This window comes from Clytia hemisphaerica, unplaced genomic scaffold (assembly GCF_902728285.1).
Source record: "Clytia hemisphaerica strain Z4C2 unplaced genomic scaffold, Clytia hemisphaerica genome assembly, whole genome shotgun sequence".
Classification (NCBI taxonomy): Eukaryota; Metazoa; Cnidaria; class Hydrozoa; order Leptothecata; family Clytiidae; genus Clytia; species Clytia hemisphaerica.
This window is the reverse complement of record NW_027104184.1, coordinates 364,489-387,104: the sequence shown is the minus strand read 5'-3', so window position 1 is coordinate 387,104 and position 22,616 is coordinate 364,489. Positions and strand designations below refer to the sequence as shown.

Genomic DNA, 22,616 nt, shown 5'->3' with positions numbered 1-22,616 from the left:
CCTTGGCCACCTTGTGAAGAAACTCGTATTATACGTGGAAAATACATTGATAAAAATGAGTATAGACAAAGCAAAAGAATTTTAGATAAGGTACTTGACGAAATTAATAATTGCAGTACAGATCTTGAAAGTGTTACTCTTGATGATTTATTATTATCTTGTGATCTTTCAAGAGATGAATATTTCTCTGCATTAGATATAGTTCAAAGAAAGCTGACTGTGATTTACAAAAGGAAACCTCATGAAACTAACATCGGCCCATACAATACTGTCATAATTAGCCTTTTACAATCAAACATGAACATTCAGTACGTTACAAATATGTATGCGGTGTTAGCGTATATTACTTCTTACATGTGTAAACCAGAAAGAAATATGAGTGAACTTATGAAAAAGGCACACAAAGAGGCATCTGGAAAAGCTGTAAAAGATAAATTGCGTGCTATAGGAAATGTGTTTTTGACTAAACGTGAAGTATCGACTCATGAAGCGATAAAAAGGACTCTGTCTTTAAAGATGCGAACCTCGAATATTGATGTTGAATATATTCCATCAGGACCAAAAGAAAAGCGATTAAGGATGTTAAAAAATCCATCTGAGCTAGCTAAACTCGATCCAGAGTCCAAAAATGTTTACAAAAAGAATTTAATTGACAAGTATGCTAATCGTCCTAATAACTTAAGAGACATGTGCTATGCTGACTTTGCTTCCACGTATACTTATCCAAAGAAAAACGAAAATGAAGAAGAAGATGAAGTAAATGAATCTGACAATGAAACAGAAACTATCGAGATTAATGCTGAATTATCCAAAACAATTACATTGAAAAATGGCATGGGGAAAATGAGAAAAAGAAGCCGCGCGTGTGTAATCCGATATCATAAAGTTAGTAAACTTCAAGATAGAAATAATTACTACCTTGTACTTCTCCAATTATACATGCCTTGGGAAAATGAAGATACCATTAAAGGAGATTGTGCAACATTTGAAGAAAAATTCTTTGAAGTTGAAGAGGTGATTATGCCAAACATTTTAAAACATGATTCTAATTTTAACCAACCAAATGAAATAGACCTGGACGAAATACCCGTTTATGATAACTCTGACTCAGAAAGTAGCAGTGAAGATGAACAAGGCAACGATTATGGTGTATTTCATCCAGATTTGATAGACTTTGATCAAGACAAGGAATCTAATGATGAATCGAATGAGAACCCCTTGATACCTTTTACTGTGACAAATCAAAATCCTGCTATGCCGCGTGATTTATTTTACAATATGTGTTCTAATTTTAACGAAAAACAGAAAAACTTTTTTAATTACATATTTAAATATGTCGTGACTCTTAAATTAGCTGAGAAAAACAATTCCCTTGAAAAACCAGACCCATTTAGAATTCTATTAAGTGGTGGTGCAGGTGTTGGAAAAAGTTTCTTAGTAAAAGCTTTGACTGAACAGTTGAGAAAGATCTTGAAAGAGCCTGGTCAAAATTGTGACACACAACCATCTGTTCTTGTAACTGCATCAACTGGTAAAGCAGCAGCAAGCATTGACGGAACCACCTTGCACTCAGTGTTGAAACTACCGATATATGGAAAGGGGACATACGTTATTAATAAATCACTCAGCAATTCAAATATGCAAAATCTGAGAGTAAAATTTAAATACTTAAGGATTCTTATAATTGACGAAATCTCTATGATTGGTGACAAAAGTTTTGATGATTTGAATTTAAGATTGCAAAATATCAAAGAAAATAAAGATTCGTTTGGTGGCATTTCCTTGTTATTGATTGGAGACTTTTTTCAGTTGACACCTGTTGGTCAAAACTCAATATACGACCCAAAAGGTTTAAGATTCGCATGGGACGAATTCCAACTTTACGAGTTAGAGGAAATAGTTAGACAAAGTGGAGATTCCGAATTCGCTGAATTACTTAATAGGCTTCGTGAAGGTAACCATACGTCAGCTGATATCGAAAAAATTTCATCTTTCGAACAAACTGATACAACTGAATGGCCTGAGAATTTCATGAAAATGTACATAACTAACCGACTAAAAGATCAGCAAAATTCTCTTTGCTTGAGACAATGTAAAGAATGGGGTAATAAACATACCTCTTTAGCAAAAGATGAGTCAAGAACTAAAGTTAGCTTAAAGAAAGATATGCCAATCAATGAGACTGCAGGGCTACCAAAGGAATTGACGATATGTGTTGGAGCTAGAGTCATGCTCACAATCAACAAAGATGTTGAAGATAAATTGATTAATGGCTCAACCGGGATAGTTCGATACATTCAAGGGCTTAGAAACAACAAACCCTCAGGTATGATATTGGTTCAATTTGACAATCCCTCATCTGGTAACAAACTGAAAGACTCGAGATTAAAATATGAATACAAATCATGCGTTCCTATTTACCCAGAAACAAAAACTTTTAAATTCAATGACATTGAAATTACAAGAAAACAGTTCCCATTGATTGTTGCATTTGCTACTACGATTCACAAAGCACAAGGTAGTACATTGGAATACGCTAGTGGGAATTTAGATCAATCAACTAGAAGTGGGAAAGGGTTAACACCAGTTGGACCAGGGCTTCTATACACGCTACTTTCTCGTGCCACATCTAGTAACAATATACATTTATTGAATTTCAAGCCTGATAAACATATTGTTGTAAATAATAAGGCCCTAAAAGCAATGGAGGAAATGAGATCGAATAAGGCTTTATTGTTAACTCATCCGTTGGAAAGAATGCACGGTCCAAACTTGTGTCTTTTCAATATTAGATCATGGAATATGCATATTGAGCATTTCCTATCTCAAGAAATTTACACCTCTACATGCTGCTTGCTATGTTTTACAGAAACTGGTAGAAATACTGCCAAAAGGGTAGAGGATAATCCAAACTTATCTACTTGGAAAACATTACACAAACAAACTGAACATGGACTAGCAATAACTTATGATACGAATCATGTTCAAATAATTCAGTTATTAAATACAGTTAGTAACATAGAATTACTTCCGTCTTTGGTCATGGTCAATGGTGAATATATTTTACTCGTTTTAATTTACAGACCTCCGGCAAGTTCAATTCCTTTGTTTATACAGTCGCTGCAAATCGAACTCGATCAAATTGGACAGCAAATTGACGTTGCCACATACTCGACAGTAATTCTTGGTGATTTCAACTTGCCTGATAACAGAAATGATCTGAATGAATTATTACCACCGCATATCTTTCACCAGCGTTGTCAATATCCCACTCATATCGATGGAAATATTTTAGATCTCATCTTCCAAAATAATTGCTCCGATGCAGCAGGGTGGATGCCATCTCCTTTCAGTGATCACTTTGCTATTTTTGTTAACCTCATTCCATACTCTTAGAATTTTCATAATTGATAATTAAAAATTCGGTAATTCATCTGTATATTTTAATGTATATTTTGTTTAAATGTAAAATGTATATATAGGACTTTGTAAATAAATAGAATTGAGTTTGTAATTTTATTGCTCCCCCCTTCCCCATCCCCAACTCCGCCACATGAATCGCAATCTATGATGAAATGAAAACTGAAAAATGTAATCAAGTTTATTCTTACTTCAGTTTTAATTTATTTCTGAACGATTGTTTACAGTGTCAGTATTTTTTTGCTTTTAATAAACACTGTCTCTTTCAAGATTTTATGCTCTGTGGATTTATACCTTTCATGTTTTAAAGAATTTATTGCTGCCTTAAATTTTCATTCTTTCATTATAATGTTCATAGTTAAATGTACATGTTTTACCAGGTAGGTCCATAAAAGTATCGCTTGTTTTTTTTTTTTTTTTTTTTTTTTTTTTCTTTATTGAAACAAAAACACGTGTACACTACGAACATATATTACAAAACATTACTTAAACATAAAATATAGTCCCTCCCCCCGCTAGGAACTAACGTTATATCGCCAGAGGTACTAGACTATGTAAAAAATAAATAAGTAAATAAAGGAAAAAAAAAAATCTTGGAGAAGGAAGCTACAGTTGTTAGGTAAAAGCCTAAAATAAAGCACCGCTAAACCTTCCAGTTTCGTTAAGAAATTCAACAACAGAACAAAGAATAGATTTATTTAGATTTGAACTCAAACTTTCATCCCCATATAATAAAAGCCGACAGAAAAAAGGAGGGTTAAGCGGCGGATGAAAAATAATGCCTAGGGTCTGAAGTTTGTCGAACAAAGATTGTCTTGCATGGGAATATATAGAGCAGTGCAGAAGAAAGTGCTGAGTGTTTTCAACAGAGTTAGTTCGGCAACCACAGAAAGGGTCTAAAGTGTCGCGGAAGCCATGTCTAAATTTATGCTCGTTGAGATGGCTGAAACCGACCCGAAGTCGATTAAGAAAAATCACTCCTTGAATGTCAGGAACATCAAAAACATGAGATTGCTTGGGTCTCAAAAATTCATAGATTGCTTTTTTGAAAGTTTTAATTGAAGGTAGATCTCGTATATTACCTCCCAGAACATTCCACTGAGATATGCAGTACGGAAAAAAAGTGTTACGGAAACGCTCAGTTCGTATATTAAGAGGATAAATAGGATTTCTTGTTCTAAGGCCACCTGGTGCTGTAAGTCTTACCGGCAGGTAGTTACGTAAATACGAAGGGGCTAAATTATTAATAATTCCATAGAAGAATGTCATTCTTCTAGCAAAGCGCCTGTCAGCAAGACTTTCAAGACCAAGTTCTGAATATAGTTTTTCTTGAGACGTTCCACGAAAACAGCCTGTTATAGCTAAGCAGGCATTATATTGAATAGATTCAAGCTTCTGCTCAAAGGTAGCATTTCCTGGGCGGTCATATACGATATCACCATGATCAAGATGAGGCCTAATGAAAGATTTATAAATGGTTAGTAGAGATCTCCTAGGCACATGCTTGCGAAGTCGATTAATAAGACCAATTCCTTTATTGGCCTTTTTTATCTTCTCGTCTAGATGGCGATCAAAAGAAAGTTTTGAATCTAAGATTAGACCAAGATGTTTCTGGTACTCACTGGTCGCGATATTAGAATTATTAAAGGAGATTGCTGGAACATTAGGAGGAGTGAGTCTACAGGTAAAATAGACTTCAATGGCTTGCTTAGATGGGTCAGGGTTAAAAGACATCTTCCATTGATGAGCCCAGTCAGTTATCCTGGAGAGATCTCTGTTAAGTACATCAAGGCTCAAGAGTTGATCAATCACAAGAGAGAATAAAGAGGTATCGTCAGCAAAGATCTTCGGTTTTGACTCAAGGTTTTTTGGAAGATCATTAATATAAATTAAGAAGAACAATGGACCAAGAATCGAGCCTTGAGGTACCCCAGCATTGATTCGCTTCCACTCAGATGTTTTCCCATTCAACACAACTCTCTGATGCCTATCGTTAAGAAAGCTGCGAATTAAGGAAAGCAACGGTCCAGTCACCCCATAAGATTTAAGTTTAAAGAGTAAGCCATCGTGCCACACCCGATCGAATGCCTTTGAAATATCTAAAAACACCCCCCTGGTATCTAGAGAAGGATCTTTGTCAAACCCTGTATAAATATCATGCGTTATGGATAACAACTGAGAAATGCAGGAATCCCCCTCCCGAAAACCAGACTGACAAGGAGAAAATAAGTTATTGTTTTCAAAATACCTGTAAAGTGTATCGTAAATACACTTTTCATATATTTTTCCAAACACAGGAAGAAGAGACACTGGTCTGTAGTTTTTGGCTATGCTCCTGTCTCCCTTTTTATAGACAGGAACCACGTTACCTTTCTTCCACTGTGATGGGAAGATGCCAGAGTTAATAGAAAGACTGAATATGCTAAGCAAGGGTTTTACTAGAGACTTACCACAGATTCTGATCATACGAGTAGAAATATTATCCCACCCATGGGCTTTGTTAACATTCAGAGAATTAATAATAGACTCGATTTTTTCTTCTTCAAATACAAGATTATCCAGTCTAGAGTTAGTAAGAAATTGTTCAGGTGGCAAAACACTGCCAGTATCGATAAGTGAGCATTGGTTTGAGAAAAAAGAGTTAAAAATATCGGCCTTCTCAGAAACATCACTTACAAGGACGTTTCTTTCATTTCGAATAGGTGGAATTTTCGGGGTTTTACGTACGTTCAGAAACTGCTTCAGAGTAGACCAGTATTTCTTGCTTCCTATGTTTGGATCATTTAAAGAGTTGCCAAGACGAGAGAAATAACTATCCTTGGCAGTCTTGATGGCCAATCTGCACCTGTCAACCATGTCATCAAGTGTCTGACCATCTAAAGGACTTCCCCATTTTCTCCAACGACGATATATCTTAGCCTTATCCAAAAGCATCTGCTTAATCTCAGGAGTCATCCATAACGCATCTTTGTCTCTGATGGTGATAGTTTTATTTGGAACAAAATTAGAAATAATATTAAGTATATATTCAGAGAGAAGGGAAACACGATCTTCTACGTTGAGTCCCAGAAAGGAGGTTTCCCAATCAATGGCATTCAGGGCAAGCACGATTCCCCTCTCATCAGCACGAGAAAAGTCCCAAATCTTGCGTTTATAAGCTGGAGGGAATATAGTTCGAAAGTTTAGTTTTACGAAGGGTATCTGGTGGTGGCAACGTGGATTAAGTGAAGGTAAAACCCCGGAATCTAAAATAGGAGTCCGCGAAGATGAAAAAATAAGATCAATGCAAGTAGGAGAACACCCAGGACGAAGATGAGTCGGCTCATCAATTAGTTGATGTAACCCATATTGTGAAGCTAACTCGCTAATGTCCTCTCCCTGAGAATTTGTAATGTCACCAGTCCACCAAACTGAGTTTCTTGCGTTAAAGTCACCGAGGAAAATAGCTAAAGTAGGAGAAACATCATGAATTTTTCTGATAGTTTCCTCCAATTTTTGTTTAAATGCAGAAAATTCTTCTGCATTTTGACTAGGAGTTCGGTAGAGAAGACAAAGAAGAAGTTTTTTCGAACCAGAATTAACTTCACAAACAAGGCACTCGTCAAGAGAAGACAACTCAGGCCTTCTCTCAACAGAGAGACCCCTTCTATAATAAAGACAAACACCACCTATTTTTGAGTTAGATGGGTGATCACATCTGAGTAACTCATAATTTTCTATCTCCAACCTCGAATCATCGCTCTCGATAGAGGAATCAAGAAACGACTCACCAACACAGAAGATATCAAACTTGTGAGCACTCAGAAAGGCAGTAATTTGAGCAATCTTTGAAAATTTATCAACCCAAACGCTGTTTAGATTCCAATGAGAAATTGACAAGGTGTTATCTTTCTCTCTCGGCCCCGGGTTGGACTCGATATCTCCTGCTAAAAGAAGTAGATTAAGCTGAAAAAGTATATAAAAATATTGTAACCAGAAAAGATGGAAACGATAGGGAAGAAGATTTGGTAACCCCCCAAACGTAAGATTGATACACAGACTTAATCTCCCGAAAAGATATTTGCAAGAATTAAAATTTCCAACGCACGCTCTATACTGCTGTAGACTTATTCCCATATCAAGTCATCCGGTTCGACAAATCCCAAACCAAAATAAACCTTACAGATGTAGCTCCAACATACACATAAAATAGTAAAAAAGGTAAGACAAAACATTATAGAAAAAAAGAGTTGATAAAAGTAATTAGGTAGAAAATACTCAAACACAAATGTAATGGTAATCACACCCGTAATCAAATTGCAGGTGAATAATTCTTTGTTGGATTTTGAAGTTGTTCTTAATTTTCGGCATGCTGAGATGAACTTGAGAATGTAAGCCATGATCCTGATAACAGTGTTGAATCTTCGATGATTTGGGTCAACGAGGTATTTTGAGTAACTGTAACGTTCTGATATCATGTCAGGGATCAATGGTTTGGTTGATGAGACAAAACAGTCAATGCCTTCTTTGCGAACTTCTTCTCTTGATTCTTTCTTCAAGTGTTGCTTCTCCTGGGCACTTAGAGATATATCAGCGGTGGTAAGAGCTGGAAAACTTGCTAGATCACCTTGCATCCAAGTAAAGCCATTGATCCAGTTGGATTGTTGATTGACATCTTCTATGGAAGTGCATCTTCGAGTACCCAGGTCAGCAATCATGTTTTCGGACTTGATGTATTTCCATTGTGATGTGTCTGTAAAGCGATGGACTTCAGAGACACGATTCCTGGTCCATTGCTTGAGGTTTAGATCAATGTTGCAGATCCAGTAAAGTGAAATCTGAGAATCTGTGAATTTAACTGATGATTTGTGCCAGTCTTTCAAGGCTCGTTTGATTGTGTGTCCAGAATGCGCATTTATCATGGCTGCAAACAGTTCAGCCCTTGGTTGGGTGTATTCGTCAGATATCAATTTTGATCGTCCAAAGATGAGTTGACACGAGAATGATGCATCCTTTCTTTTGAATCTGACGTAGATTGCAACACAAATGAGGTTTTTGCTTGCATCGCCAAAATCAAGAGTGATGTGATGTCCAGATTTGCAGCATCTTCTGGGACGACAGCGCGCTGGTATTTGATTTGTTTGATCTCATTCATCATCTCAAAGTGATCCATCCATAGGTTGCGAATGTTGTCTGGTAAAGTATCATCCCAATCCAGTTTCCTCAGAACTAAATCATGCAGATCTAGTTTCATCGTAGCAACTATTGGTGTAATCAAGCCGGTGATATCATAAAGTTCAACAACTTTGGCTACACATTGGCGTCGTGTGAGATCCTTTGGTACTGATGAGACAAGGGTTACTTTTCGACCTCGTGACTTTTTCGCAAAGTTGAGATCTTGAACATCCAGAGAGATTTCGTCTTTGAGAGGGTACCATTTCAGCCCAGCAACTGAAACAGAATTTCCATCCGTTGAAAGTGATTCTTTAGGGTTTTGTCCTGAGAAGGTGAATCCTTTGAGTCCAAAGCCACCATGATTTATGGCAACTTCTAGGTTGTCTGCAATTGATTTGACTTTGGTGATGCTTGTTGATCCTGAGAGACAGTCATCCACGTAGATGTCGTTGGATATGATTTGAAAAACTTCTTGATACTCATCTTTGAGAAGTCTGGCTGTCTCACGTAATCCTCTTTCGGCTTGGTTGCCACTTGATTTTACACCATATATGAGGGTTTTTATTATCTTCTCTTCTGGTGTTTTTGAAGGGTCAAGTGAATCCTGCCATAAATATCTTTGGAGTCCCCAGTGGCAATGGTCCAGTTTAATTGAATTATACATTTTCTGTATGTCAGTGTGGAAAGCCACGGAGTGACACCCCCAGTGGACGAAAAGATCCACCAAACGATTCATATTGTTTCTTCCTTTGGCAAGGATGTCGTTGAGGGAGAAGCCTGACTTTGTTGGCATGGAAGCATCAAATACCACTCGACATGGTGTAGATATTGAACTTTCTTTCCACACAGCACGCCATGGGATGAAATTTTGGTACTGTGAATCTTGCAAGGACTTCTGAGTCTCTGTAGGGAGATTTTTGACAAAGTCGACATACCCAAGGGATTGAAGTTTGAGCTCAGAATTGATAATGTCTTCTTTGTCATTGAAATTCTTGGAGAGTCGATGCAATTGCTGATTGTAGACCTTCAGTGCGATACCACGATTTGGAATAAGACGCTGTGTTGGATTACTCATCAGTGGAAGAGTTGCAATTGATTGATGATTCTGAATGTCCACTGTGACGGAGTCATTTATTATTTGCTGTTCAGTCTCTTCTCTGATGCTCATTATCTCGTTGACTTGGTTGCGACACGTCTCACAACCTCTGCAGTTGACACATCGAAATGACCATTCACTACCAGCCCGTTCAGTTTCGTTGAAGGTGTTGAGTTTTTGAAGAGGTATATCTTCATGAAAAGTGTTGCTTTGATTGTTGGTGACATCACCAGTGTTGGAGTGATAACCAAGCAGGCGTAAATCTGGATTTACTTGATATCCATTGCGGAACAAACTCAATTGATTTGTTATGAAGTGTGTTGATAGATGGGCAGAGCCAATATTGTTGAAGACCTCATGAGGTCCTCCGATAATACCACTTGAGCCATCTGTGTTGAGAAATTGAGATCGATAGATAGTGAGACCAGATGGAAGCTGAAAACCAGGCTCAGGAAAATAACGCATGTATCGGACCCTAACCATGAAGTCAACGTCACCTCCAATTGATGTAGGCACAGATGGTAGAAATTCAGCATTGTTACCTTGTTTCACAAATTCTTCTTTGATATCGTCATAAACTTTTCCTTTCAGTGGATAAAGTGGGAAGGTTTCTGTTATGCGGTCCATGCAGGGTCCAGTCATTACAGCGTTGGATCCATGACTGAGTGGAATTGAGATTTTGTAAACTCCATGTGAAGTGATATTGATTGAACCACCAACACCACCCATTTGGATGTCACCAGAGAATTCCTTGATTGCATTGGGTCCAAGATGTTTGACTGCCTCAAAACGACTTATGAAGTCGCTGCAGCCTGAATCATAAAATATTGTGTACTTCCGTTTGTTGATGTTGATGGATTGAAGCATAAAGATAGCATTGTTGGAATCATCATTTCCTGGTTGATGGTTTGATTTGTAAGAGCTGTGGAAGATTTTGATGTCCTTGGAGTATGCTGGTAATGGTTGCTTCCTGATGCATCGGTTCTTGTAATGCTCGAGGATATCTTTGTTGACTTGGTCGAACTTGTGATCATTGCATGCTTCTTGGTCACCTCGTTCATGTGTGCAGGATGTTTGCAAGTGAAATCACGTTGGCACTTCCCTTCACTGTGTTTGCCTTTACTGATTTGAGCACCAGGGTAAAGGCATTGATGACATAGACCATTGTCGTTGAGGAACTTGAGTCGTTGGCTTGTGGTCATGTCGACAAACGTTTTGCATGAGAAGTACTGCACCAGTTTGGTATTCTTCGGTCCATTGGTTTGAACATGATCGCTGGCACCACATATCACACATTTTGGATCTTGAGATGTTTGAAGATTACTGTTAGGTTGCCCATAGTAAGAAGACCATCCTTGTCTTTGTCTTTTCCACCACCAGGGTTGGACATCTTGAGGTTTGTTTGCATGACAGTCACTTGTTGTTGTATCTTGATTTCCTTCTCCAAAAACTCGATCATCTGTCTCCACTTGTATTTTCCTTCTCTTGGATTGTCGCAGCTCAAAGTCAGCCATCTCATCATACGACTTTGACCAAGCTTGTTAGATAAGTGGGTCAAGGCATCTCCATAGTAAAGTTCGTTTTCCATGTTGTGGGTAGATGATAGTTGCATGAGATCTCTCATTACGTTGATGACTTTACTCAGTGATTCAGTGGTCTTGACTGAGTCTTTAAACTTGAAATCGATGGACGTGAGGGTTGACAGCTTGTGTGAGAGAAGCAGTCTTCGGTCTCCAAAAGCCTCCTTCAAGCGAAGCCAAATGTCATTGATGTCGGTCACGCTTTTGACCAACGCAAGTGCATGCTTTCCCAGATGGTTGTTCTTGAGTAGATCAGGTTGAAGAGATTTTGGAGTTGTATCAGAGTAGAGTTTGTCGAATTCAGAATTGAAGGTGTAGATGTCAGTTGATGCATCATAACCGGTGAAAGTCGGCAGTTTTATGTTTAGCTGACTTTTTTTAAATGTCTCAAGTTTATCAAGTTCTCTGATATTCATTTCTTTGTTGATATCTGTTTCATAGGTGATGCAAAGCTGGTACAGCTCATCATGCTCTCTCTTGATGCTGTTATAAAGCTGGTCATTGGTCTTCAGATCGATGAGTTCTTTGATCTTTTCTGATAATTTGTTGACTTCTGATACACGAGACTGAAGTTGTTTCTTGCGTAGCTTCAGATCATCATTAACGAGTCGATCGACTTTGCAGGTGAGGACTGTTTTGAGATAATCCATTGATCGTTTGAGGTCATCAGCAACAAATGTTGACTTGAGTTGATTGACGGTCTGTACATCTTGGGAGCTAGCAAGCTTGTGATCTTGAATGCATTGATTGAGAGTTTGTACATACTCCCTCACTTCTGAAATTGTTGCTGTGTAAGATTTGCCATATCCTTGCTCGTAGTTTTCAATTGCTGATTTTTTGTCTTGAAGATGGAACTTTATCTCTCTGTCTTTGTTACGGTACTGTGTTCGCAATCCTTGGATTTTCTCAAGACAGGATTTCATAACATCAGGTGATTGGTCAATCAGTCTAGGAGCATAGTCTTCAATGATGTCGTGGATCTCATCCTGGTATGATGAGAGCGAGAATATGAGATCATTCATTTCAGATGACATTTTGATTGGAGACAATGATTGATGCTGAGTGTCGGACGACGAATGCTGAGTGTCGGACGACGAATGTTGAGTGTCGGACGACGAATGTTGAGTGTCGGACGACGAATGTTGAGTGTCGGACGACGAATGTTGAGTGTCGGACGACGAATGTTGAGTGTCGGATGACGAATGTTGAGTGTCGGACGACGTGAGTTGAGTGTCGGAAGACGTGAGTTGAGTGTCGGACGACGTGAGTTGAGTGTCGGACGACGTGAGTTGAGTGTCGGACGACGTGAGTTGAGTGTCGGACGACGTGAGTTGAGTGTCGGACGACGTGAGTTGAGTGTCGGACGACGTGAGTTGAGTGTCAGACGACGTAAGTTGAAATGTAGTATCACTTACTGGTACTGGGGAATCGTCAAGCGGGGATTGGTCCAGTCGGTTGGAGGTTGAGTGGGGTCCACTTGATGATGATTTATGAATTACTCTTTCACCAGTTGATGCAAGTATATTGTAATCAATGCGGTCTTTTCTTCTAGTGTTCATTTACCGCGCCCACAAACAGCCATGAGTTGAAATGAAGTAGATTGGTTCTGTTTGAATGTGGTGTCAGAGGAACAGGAGTCAGGGAAATAGCCGTGTTCGGAACAACACTGTTCAGTGTATTGATGTATTGAGTGCATGTGTGTTCAAACTGAAATATAAAATTTGAACAAAAACTAAGTCTAATGAAAAATGAAAACAAAATGGCTGACAAAGTACATGAACTAAGTCTTATGAAAAATGAAAACAAAATGGCTGACAAAGTACAAGAACTAAGTATCAAAGGAAGTGAATGTAAATGCTAAGTATAATTGAGAACTAGAAAAATAATTGAGTATTAGAAAAATATGTAATGAAAACTTAACTTAAAAGCCACTGTAGAACAAAGGCAAAAGAAAGGAAAAACTCACCAGCTAGCCTGAGATAAGAAGCTGTAAGCAGGCAGCAGTACACAGGGTGTGTGTGTTGATTAACACCAAGTGTATGAAAGAATGAAAATGTTAAGTAACTTGAAAAATGTCTTCATTTGACATGTCTTGACTCCTTGAATGTCTCTGTTGAAGTGAAGTGCAAAACTGAAAGTGGCTATTTATACATTCTGCAGAGAATGTATAAAATACAGACCAAAAATAATTTATGAAAAACTAATATAAATTATGACAAAAAATGAATTACAAATTGAATTGACACATATTGATATACAAAACACTGACCAAATGTGAATTTAACTGAAAATATGAAATATATTCAAAATGGTAGAAAATGTGAGTAAAATGCTGACCAAACTGAAAAAGGTAAACAAACATGATGAAAACAAAGGAAAACACGAAAATGACAAACTGCAAATTGGTGAGAGTGCTGTATGGGACTTGAGACTCACTCAATTAAGGTTAACTGCCTTAACAAAGCTTGCAACAGATTTACACTGGAAATACTTTGATACAACACTGGTCTTTTATCACATCTGACTATCGCTTGAGCCGCCATATTGAAACACCACATTATGATCTGTATAAACAACGCACGCTAAAAGTACCCAAAAAGTTAACCCGATCGGAAGAAAGGTTAGAAATCAAAGTGAGATCGGGAAATCGGTAAATCGGATTTAAATGTTCCAAAATTTTGATCCAGAGCTTCACCAGCGGGAAAAAAATCGCGGAACCGATTTGAAGGGTCACCGGGGCTGACCAATTAGAAAATCACTTACAAATTGACTTATTTAACGAGTTTTATGACATTAATAATTAATAAAAACACCTTTGAAAGTAATTTTTGTTTAAAACAAGACTAGTTTTTAAAAAATTGGCGCTTTCATAGATTTTTTCAAAAACTGTATATCAAAAACGTCTAAAAATACCAAATTTTATACCCCTTTTTTACGTGTTTTTTACACTTTCCGTAAAGTGAATTTTGACTATAAAAGCTCATAAGCAGAGAACAAGTTGGTCAAATTTAAAAAGTGATAGCTCAAATTTTAAGTTAGGATATCTACTTTCTAAATATCAAAACTCCAAGCACTTTGGGAAGTTTGTTCGGCCTCAAGACGTCGGGAAACGTCTGAACTTTTTCGTGGGTCACCCGGTATTTCCGTCCAAAAATGCCGGAAATATGCCGGAAAAACCAGATTCGGATTTTTGAGATTTTTTTTTGCGGCCAAAAATGGCAGAAATATGTCGGAAATATGCCAGAAATCGTCGAAATTTTTTCAGATTTTCATTGGACTTTTTCCTTATATTTCTTTGTTTTTTTCACACAAATGCATGATTCAATTGTTAATTAAACTGATTTTTGCAACAGGAACTTTCTATTTCTTTTTTCCCTACTTCCCTTCCCTCTCCCCCATCAACAATAATGATAAAATTTAACGCGGTATGCATTTTCACAAAACGCTGTATTTTCTGACTGATTGTTTTCATTTTTCTCCTTATTGCTTTCTAACTTACATCATTCTAGCTTGTTTTTAGATAGATTTTTCTCCTTATTGCTTTCTAACTTACACCATTCTAGCTTGTTTTTGGATAGATTTTTCTCTTTTATTTTCACACATCTTGGAGTATTTATGAGGTAAAATTGGTCTTTTATTTTCACGCCTTAGTTTATCAATTGGAATAGCAAATGGAAAAAAAAATTTATCATCATTTATATTTTGCAATACAAAATACAAGATATATTGTACTCTTTAAAACAAATTATTTTGACTTTTATGACGCTAAATAAGCGTAAAATCCCGGTAAAATGGGAATAACTCACGGAAAAAAGCGAAATTAAAAAAAATGAAAAAAACTACCTAGATTTTAACCTAAGGAAGATGCGTGTGCCAAATTTCAGCTCCGTAAACTAATGTTTATGTTTATGTTTATGTTTCTTTTCTTTAAAGTTGATGCAAAGTAGTATAATGTGTACTTAGCTCGAGGCTAATCAATATCAACTTAAAGATCTAATTATTCCGCTCTCTACGCTGCCCTAAAGTTTGCGGACATACATTCAAACAAACATTCAAACAAACATTCTGAGGTTGTAGCTCAAGTGAAGTTGAGAATTATACACACTGTTCATCTTTGATGGCAATTTTCGGTACGCGATCTTGAATCTTATCCCAAATGTTGTGAAGTTTGCAAAAAATTTTAACATCGTAAAAAATTAAATAATCGAATATTGTCTGACCCGTAATATAAGTTCCCAAGGACCCAATCTATTGTTTTCGGGTCTAATCGCAATTCGTTCAATATTCGCGCATAAGGAGCTCGCTTTGGGAATGGTCGGATGCAGTAGTTGTAATTTTTCAACATTGAACTTGACTTGGAATGCTGGCACATCAAAAGGAAAGTGTTCATCTCCGATAGGCTTGCTTCTTTAAAGCTTGAACATGGGCGACCACCAGAATATCAGAATAGTTGTAAATCAAAGTTGTATTCACTTGTTGTCAAATGTATCCATTATTGGAGCGTTCCATTATAGTTTTTCAGGGTTCTGACCCTTACCTTCCCAGCTGATTTAAACCAGTTAGATTATTGCCATCATTGATTCTTTGCCTTCTTAGAAACCTGGGTATAATCTTTTTGATATGGCTGCGATAATTTTGGTTCTTGAAAACATAAATTACTGGATTTATAGCAGCTCTTAGAGAGATGATATATATACCATATTGTATTCGTGCTAGGTCTTTTTCTGTTCCTGATATAGCGTATACAATCACGAAAATGAACGAGGACACACTGGACCCGAAGAAGATTGCCATAAGGAGTAGAACGCTGTTGATTACACGTTTCTCCTTTGCTGTCATGCGCACTGAGGAGCTTTGGGTAGGTTCGCTGACTGGTTGCGCTGCCATGCGCACTGAGGAGCTTTGGGTAGGTTCGATGACTGGTTGCACTGTCATGCGCACTGAGGAGCTTTGGGTAGGTTCGATGACTGGTTGCACTGTCATGCGCACTGAGGACCTTTGGGTAGGTTCGCTGACTGGTTGCACTGTCATGCGCACTGAGGAGCTTTGGGTAGGTTCGCTGACTGGTTGCGCTCTTTTATCTTCGTTGGCCTCAATTACATCAATGTCATTCCCGTGAATCGAATTATTTGTTCCGTTTATCGGTTTCTCGTTTCCGGCGCATGTTTCTTTCATTTGGACTTCCACTGTTTCAGCAGTATTTGGCGAACACACAGATTGTTGTGAGGTCACTTTGACTTTGAGGACATTTCTGTGGTTCTCAGTTCTTTTCCGTGATTTTCTCAGCTCGCGAATAATCAATACATAGAATAGTGGCAAGGTGATTAAAAAGGAAGCCATCACAAAGACATTAATGAATGCAAATATCTTCATATTTAAGAACATAGTAATCGGGTGAACACACGAGTATATGTATATCACACAAATGATAATGCGAGCTCGCTTCTTCGATAAAATACTCTCGTATTTAGCAGGCCTGGAAATCTTTATATAATTACTGATTGCGATGAGGAGGATGACAAGCGTCGAGGATAGAAGACAAACCACTTCGACATATCTTATATAAAAAGGTATAGTTTGTATTTTTGGATACATTAGATAAACTAATATCTTTAATGGGATGAAGACCAAGCTGAAAATCGAATCAGAAACATTCAATGCCAACACGATTCTCTCATGATTTCCAAACCGTACGATGTTAGCTGAACGATATTTCCACAGGCAGTACAAAGCTAGCATGTTTGTCATACCCCCAATCAATGCAATGGGAATAAAAGCAATGGTGAAATAGAAAAAAGTCATTTCTTTCTGAAAAATAAAACCAAATGCTGGATAGGGTAAGGCGGCATGAGAATTTATACCACATTATACTAAAATAAGGGGGAAAATAAGATAATTAGCCCTCTTCTTTTTTTCATGCAAGATAACAAACTTTTAAAGTGTCCCATAAAAGGCAAAATAATCTGTTTTACGTCAATATCCAAAATGTGTGAAGTCCTTTCTACGTTCATTTTAGGGCATAATTATCTCTAATGTTTTTTTTACTTACCTGGTCCTATAAATTGTATTCGTTCGCTCGTTCGTTCGTACCAGGACGTCAAGTGAAATATTCCAAGTCATAATCTCAAAATATACCAGGACTTCAAGTGAAATATTCCAAGTCATAATCTCAAAATATACCAGGACTTCAAGTGAAATATTCCAAGTTATAATCTCAAAATATACCAGGACGTCAAGTGAAATATTCCAAGTTATAATCTCAAATTATACCCAGGACGTCGAGTGAAATATTGCAAGTCGTAATCTCAAAAATATACCAAAATGTTGTGCCAAATATTTCATTTCGGTATTGTGCTTTCTGCAAATTACTGCCACACATATTCTCATTATTTTCCCATACATCCAATTTCTGATAATTCTAATAACCCAAAAAAAATTAGAATAATAATGTGATTTACAGAGCAGTACCTAAAACTTAAATTTTAAAACTTCTCGACAAAAAGCAGTTTTTTAAAGTCCACAATAAACTTTGTTTGAAATTTTTCAAAGTTGTCAAAGAGCTGCTAACACCAGATGGAAATAACTTTTTAAGAGTGGAAATATGTGGGTATATTTACATATCTAATGAAACACTGACTGTGATTCATAAGAAATACACAAAGTGACTTATACCTTATAGTTTCTCTGTGTCTTTTTGCTGTTGACTTCAGTTGAGAAATCATTTAAAAATCAGCTTCTAAACATACTTGAGGAAAGAGTAATCTTGTAGTTATCTTGTAGTTTCAATAAAACAAATGAACCAAGAAGAAAAAATCCATAATGAGCTGGATTTTCACAGAAAAACCACAGCCATCTTGTCTTGTGTCTTCTCCTACCAGCGTGTTTTTAATCGTTTGAACCAGCTCGGCCTTTAAACTTAGGCGTTTTTCAGAACGGAGTGACTAACCAGTCTCACTGGTTAGTCCAAGCAAAACTGCAAAATCGTTTTTATGCCAAAGAGTTATCGTCCGTTTCTTCGAAACTCTCCCGCCGATTTTTTTCCGTATACCGCCATATTTTCCCGCCTTTACTATCACTGTAACGGACGATAACATCGTCTAAACTTCAGTGCTGAACATTTTTATCCAGGAAAGATATGAAGAAGAGAAATTTCCGTATGTAAAGTTAGTTTATTCAACAAGTTCTGACTTATAACAATATCGAATCTCTCTTTTGCCCGGGAGCCCCCCGGTACCGGGTATGTGTGAGCCCTAAGGGTTTTTTTCCCTTTTTGATCATTATTGCTCATTTTGTTAGTCTATTTTGGGTTCCTTCCTCCTAGCAGTATGATCAGGTAGTCCTTTTGTTGGAGGTTAGGAAAACTTAAGTGTTGTATTATTTGTTCGTGTTACCTATACTATAGATATGAGTGTCCCTCTCTCACACCCTCGAAAGTCCCTAAAAGGGGTACATACTAAAACCATTAAAAAGCAAATGAGTCTCCAAAATTACGAAAATCGAAAATCGACTCCCTCAAGGGTAATAATTTTTTTAAATCTGGACTCAAAATTGAAAATTTTGGCTGCAATCTTCTGTCTCTCTAAGGTGGCAAAAATGTCAAAAAATGGACAAAATTTCTTCAAACTTTGGCTAGGACTTACTCGTCATCTCGCAAACCTAGCAGTGCCCCTTTTTTGTAGGGGCATTTAATTAACTTTCTCTATTTCCTCTTTTTTAGGCGTAAAGGTGTTTTTGGCCCACCACTCGGTAAATATTTCGTGTTATTCATCGACGATTTGAATATGCCGGCATTAGAGACGTATGGAGCACAACCTCCAATTGAGTTGTTACGACAATATTGTGATCACCAAGGATGGTACGATCGGAAACAAATTGGTAAGGTGTTTCTTTTACAGTAGAGTCTTTTTAACTCGAACCCTTGAACCTCTATAACTCGAATTTCTCTTTAACTCGAACAAGTTTTATGTTTCTTTCAGTTAACAATGTCTTCTTAATCTTACTCCAAATTAACTCCAAGGTAACTCGAAATTTCTTTAACTCGAACAAATTGCGTTTACTGTACGTGTTCGAGTTATGGAGACTCCGCTGTATCTATCTTTTTTGGTTTGTTCTCTTCCTCCTGGCTGCGTGACCTAGCGTTCTTTTGCGAAAGAACTTTAATGTTTTAATGTTTGTGTCACCTAATTGGTAAATTAATTTTGTTTTACACAAATTTTAGCGAATGTGTGGTGAATTTTTGTGGAGGATTTTCATAATTTTTCCAGTTTACCTGGAAAATTAATACAATATGTTTCAATATACGGCTTCAAATTGACTTTCTTCAATCTGAAATGTTCATTTATATCTTTCTGCTAACTTCTAGGTGCATTCCGTGAACTCGTCGATGTCAACTTACTGTGCGCTTTGGGTCCACCGGGTGGTGGGCGTAATCCAATCACCGCCCGCTTTACACGACACTTCAATTTGATTTCTTTCTGTGAGATGGAGGATCTTAGTAAACAAAGAATCTTCTCAACCATCCTTCAAAGTTGGCTTGGTGAGTGAATAGAGGATTTTCATGATATTTAGCATGTGTAATCTTTCTATTGTCCTGAGCAAAACCACAAAATATTTTTACCTAAATACTTTCCAAAGTCGAGATATTTAAATTACAAGTTTTTGACTTATAGTAAAAATAATAATATAATTTCAACATAAGAACCGTGTGTTACTGCTAACGCAGTAGCGAGGAATATATCAATGACCCCGATGAGTATATTCTGACCATATATTTCAGGGACGCTAAAACAAATGCACAAAATTAGAAGTTAGAAAACTTGCCATAAACTAGTTACAAGAAACTGAAAATATCCTAAGTTAGACCCAAAAGAAACGAAAGGCTGGCAAGCAGAAAAGACGCAAACCCCCAAACAAAACCTAGACGAAGCACACTGAAAACGAAGCACTGGAAAACACACAGAAGACGCAAGCCCAACAAAGAACTAAGTATGTACACAAACATAGAAAATACTTACTAAAATACTAAAGTTCTTTCACTTCACCCTCACAGCACTCACAACAACATACAACAGTTCAATAAACGACATTCAGAGAAATAACATTTTAAAAACGCCTACAAAATCCAATTAAGTGACGTCACGATACAAATTCACAAGGGACAAGACAAGACAAAGATAATACATAAAACAAGACAATAGACGCGCACGAAACATTGAGAAATATAAAACACGTTACGGAGGAGAACCATATACTCCCGCGTAGAGTGGAGGCCTACTCGCACTCAATGCGGGAACACCGTGTGAGAACCCATTTTCAGAAATTTCAAATTGTGATATCTCGACTTTGGAAAATAGTTACCCGAACATACTTGGAGGTTTTACTCAAAACCGCAGAGGGTTTCTTCAGGCAAAATATCTCAAACCATCTGATTATCCCTTTAAGTTACGTATTTTCCGCATTTATGGTAGCCTTTACTAGATGTTTACTAGGCTTTTTTCTACGCAGTAACAAAATGAAAACCCCTCGGCTTTTTGTGAGTTGCTCGCTGCCATTATGGAAAGAAACATTCGTATCCTAAGAGGCGATTGGACGTTTGCTTTCATAATGGTGGAAGTTATACGTAACTTAACAAAGCATGAAAACCTCCATCTAGACTGCGTGGAAATATTAAATATAGTAGACTCTTTCCAGCTTCAATTTCTCTCGAACATAATGTTAGGTGATCCCTTCGGCTCAGACAGTCTGTCGTATCAAATTTGGTTAATTGTACAGACTTGAATAAAGTGAAAAACATTTTTTAATGTGTTATAATGTTATTAATCGTACCAGTTTGGTTATACTTTTATCTGAATATCACCTTTTAGTTATTTGTACCTTAATAACCCTTTAAGTGCCACGGTCATTTTTTTCTAAGTTTTTTTATAGAAAATCGCTAGTTCCGGATCTAGAAGGAGTTGGAAGCTCGTTTATAGTCCGTTGGATAGCTTAGAGTCTCCTCTTTCTTTCGCGGGGTGGGCGGGGTGGGCGGCGGCTAAGGGGGGTAGGTAAGGGAAATTAAAGCAATCCGCTGCGCGGACCTGACTGAATGATAGAATAGTGCCGAGTGGTAAAACTTCAAACTTATTCCCTGGAGGACAGAATCAAGTTAATCAGAGCAAAATGTGGAGGTTCTTGGATCACTCGTTGACCAAAAATGATCAAAAAATGGTCAAAATCTTTAAAAAGTGGATTTTTTTCAAATTTTTGCATTTTTTTGACTTTTTAGCTTAAAATCTCGCTGAAAAGACTCACTTTTAATTTTTTTTTGCATGGCCATGAAGCCCAATCCAATTCCTACGAGTTAGTCCAAAAACGATTTCTAACTCAAACTGGGCATTACAGGAGGCGCCCTCCTACATAGCCCATGTCTGATATATTCGACATTGGCACTTAAAGGGTTATGACATAAGATATTTCATAGTTTACTTCTCGTATTAAATTTGTTTTTGTTTTTCGTTTCAGTTCGAACAGGAATGAAAGGTTTGTCAGAAAGTGTTTTAAATTTTTAGTCAGTTTTCATAATATGCTCATTTTACATTCAGACATTTAATTTATCAAGATTTATGTTAAGTTTCGAAAAGTTTGAATATAGGGTGATACAGTTAAATTAGATTAGAACCTCGTCCGAACTGTCCCTTATCTATCACTATTTCTTTGTTCATTGTTTTTTTTTAATCAATCCATTCATTCATTCATTCATTCCCTTCCAGCAAATATACAAAACGAAGAGATTATTGGTTTGAGCAACCAAATTGTCAATCATACCATAGCTGTCTACAACACTATTCAAACTCAGGTATTTGTTTGAGCTCTTACAATCGAATAAAAAATATCTTCTGTAGGTAAGCCAAGCCGTTCCAAAGATTTCCTAACCATAAGCAACTCTTATTTTATTTCGAAATCAAGGGTTTTTAAGATTTGATACAAGTGCAATATAAAACGATAAAGATGGTCTCATAGGTTTGGCTTTTAGCAAAGCTAAAGTGAACTTTAAAACGCCATGGCCCAGAGGCTTTGTCACTAAATATTTTACACAGAATTAATATTGAACCTCAAAAATCTTGTTTATTTTAGTTACTTCCAACACCAGCAAAAAGTCACTATACATTCAATTTGCGTGATTTGTCAAAAGTCTTTCAGGGTATATTAATGGCATCTACTGATAAAATTGATAGTAAAGCTGACATGCTCAGACTATGGTAAGTATTTAAATAAAGATAATGTCACAATATAAAACGGACCTGCGCTCTATGCCAATCAGATTGCGACATTATACCCTTGCATCTATGCAGCTAATCAAATAGGACTTGGTTTTTATTTCAACTCTT

At 37.1% G+C, this 22,616-nt stretch overlaps 1 protein-coding gene across 2 annotated transcripts in view; it reads left to right on the top strand.

Moving 5' to 3' along the window:
• Positions 1–22,616, top strand: part of LOC136814780 (dynein axonemal heavy chain 1-like) — a 120,376-nt gene that overhangs the window by 49,541 nt on the left and 48,219 nt on the right. The window contains exons 41-45 of one of the 2 annotated variants that reach the window (XM_067071203.1): positions 18,968–19,125; positions 19,613–19,786; positions 21,751–21,768; positions 21,999–22,084; positions 22,363–22,487. In XM_067071203.1, coding sequence (XP_066927304.1) covers positions 18,968–19,125; positions 19,613–19,786; positions 21,751–21,768; positions 21,999–22,084; positions 22,363–22,487 — 561 coding nt within the window. The remainder of the gene's footprint in view (positions 1–18,967; positions 19,126–19,612; positions 19,787–21,750; positions 21,769–21,998; positions 22,085–22,362; positions 22,488–22,616) is intronic. The other variant, XM_067071204.1, reaches the window with a different exon arrangement.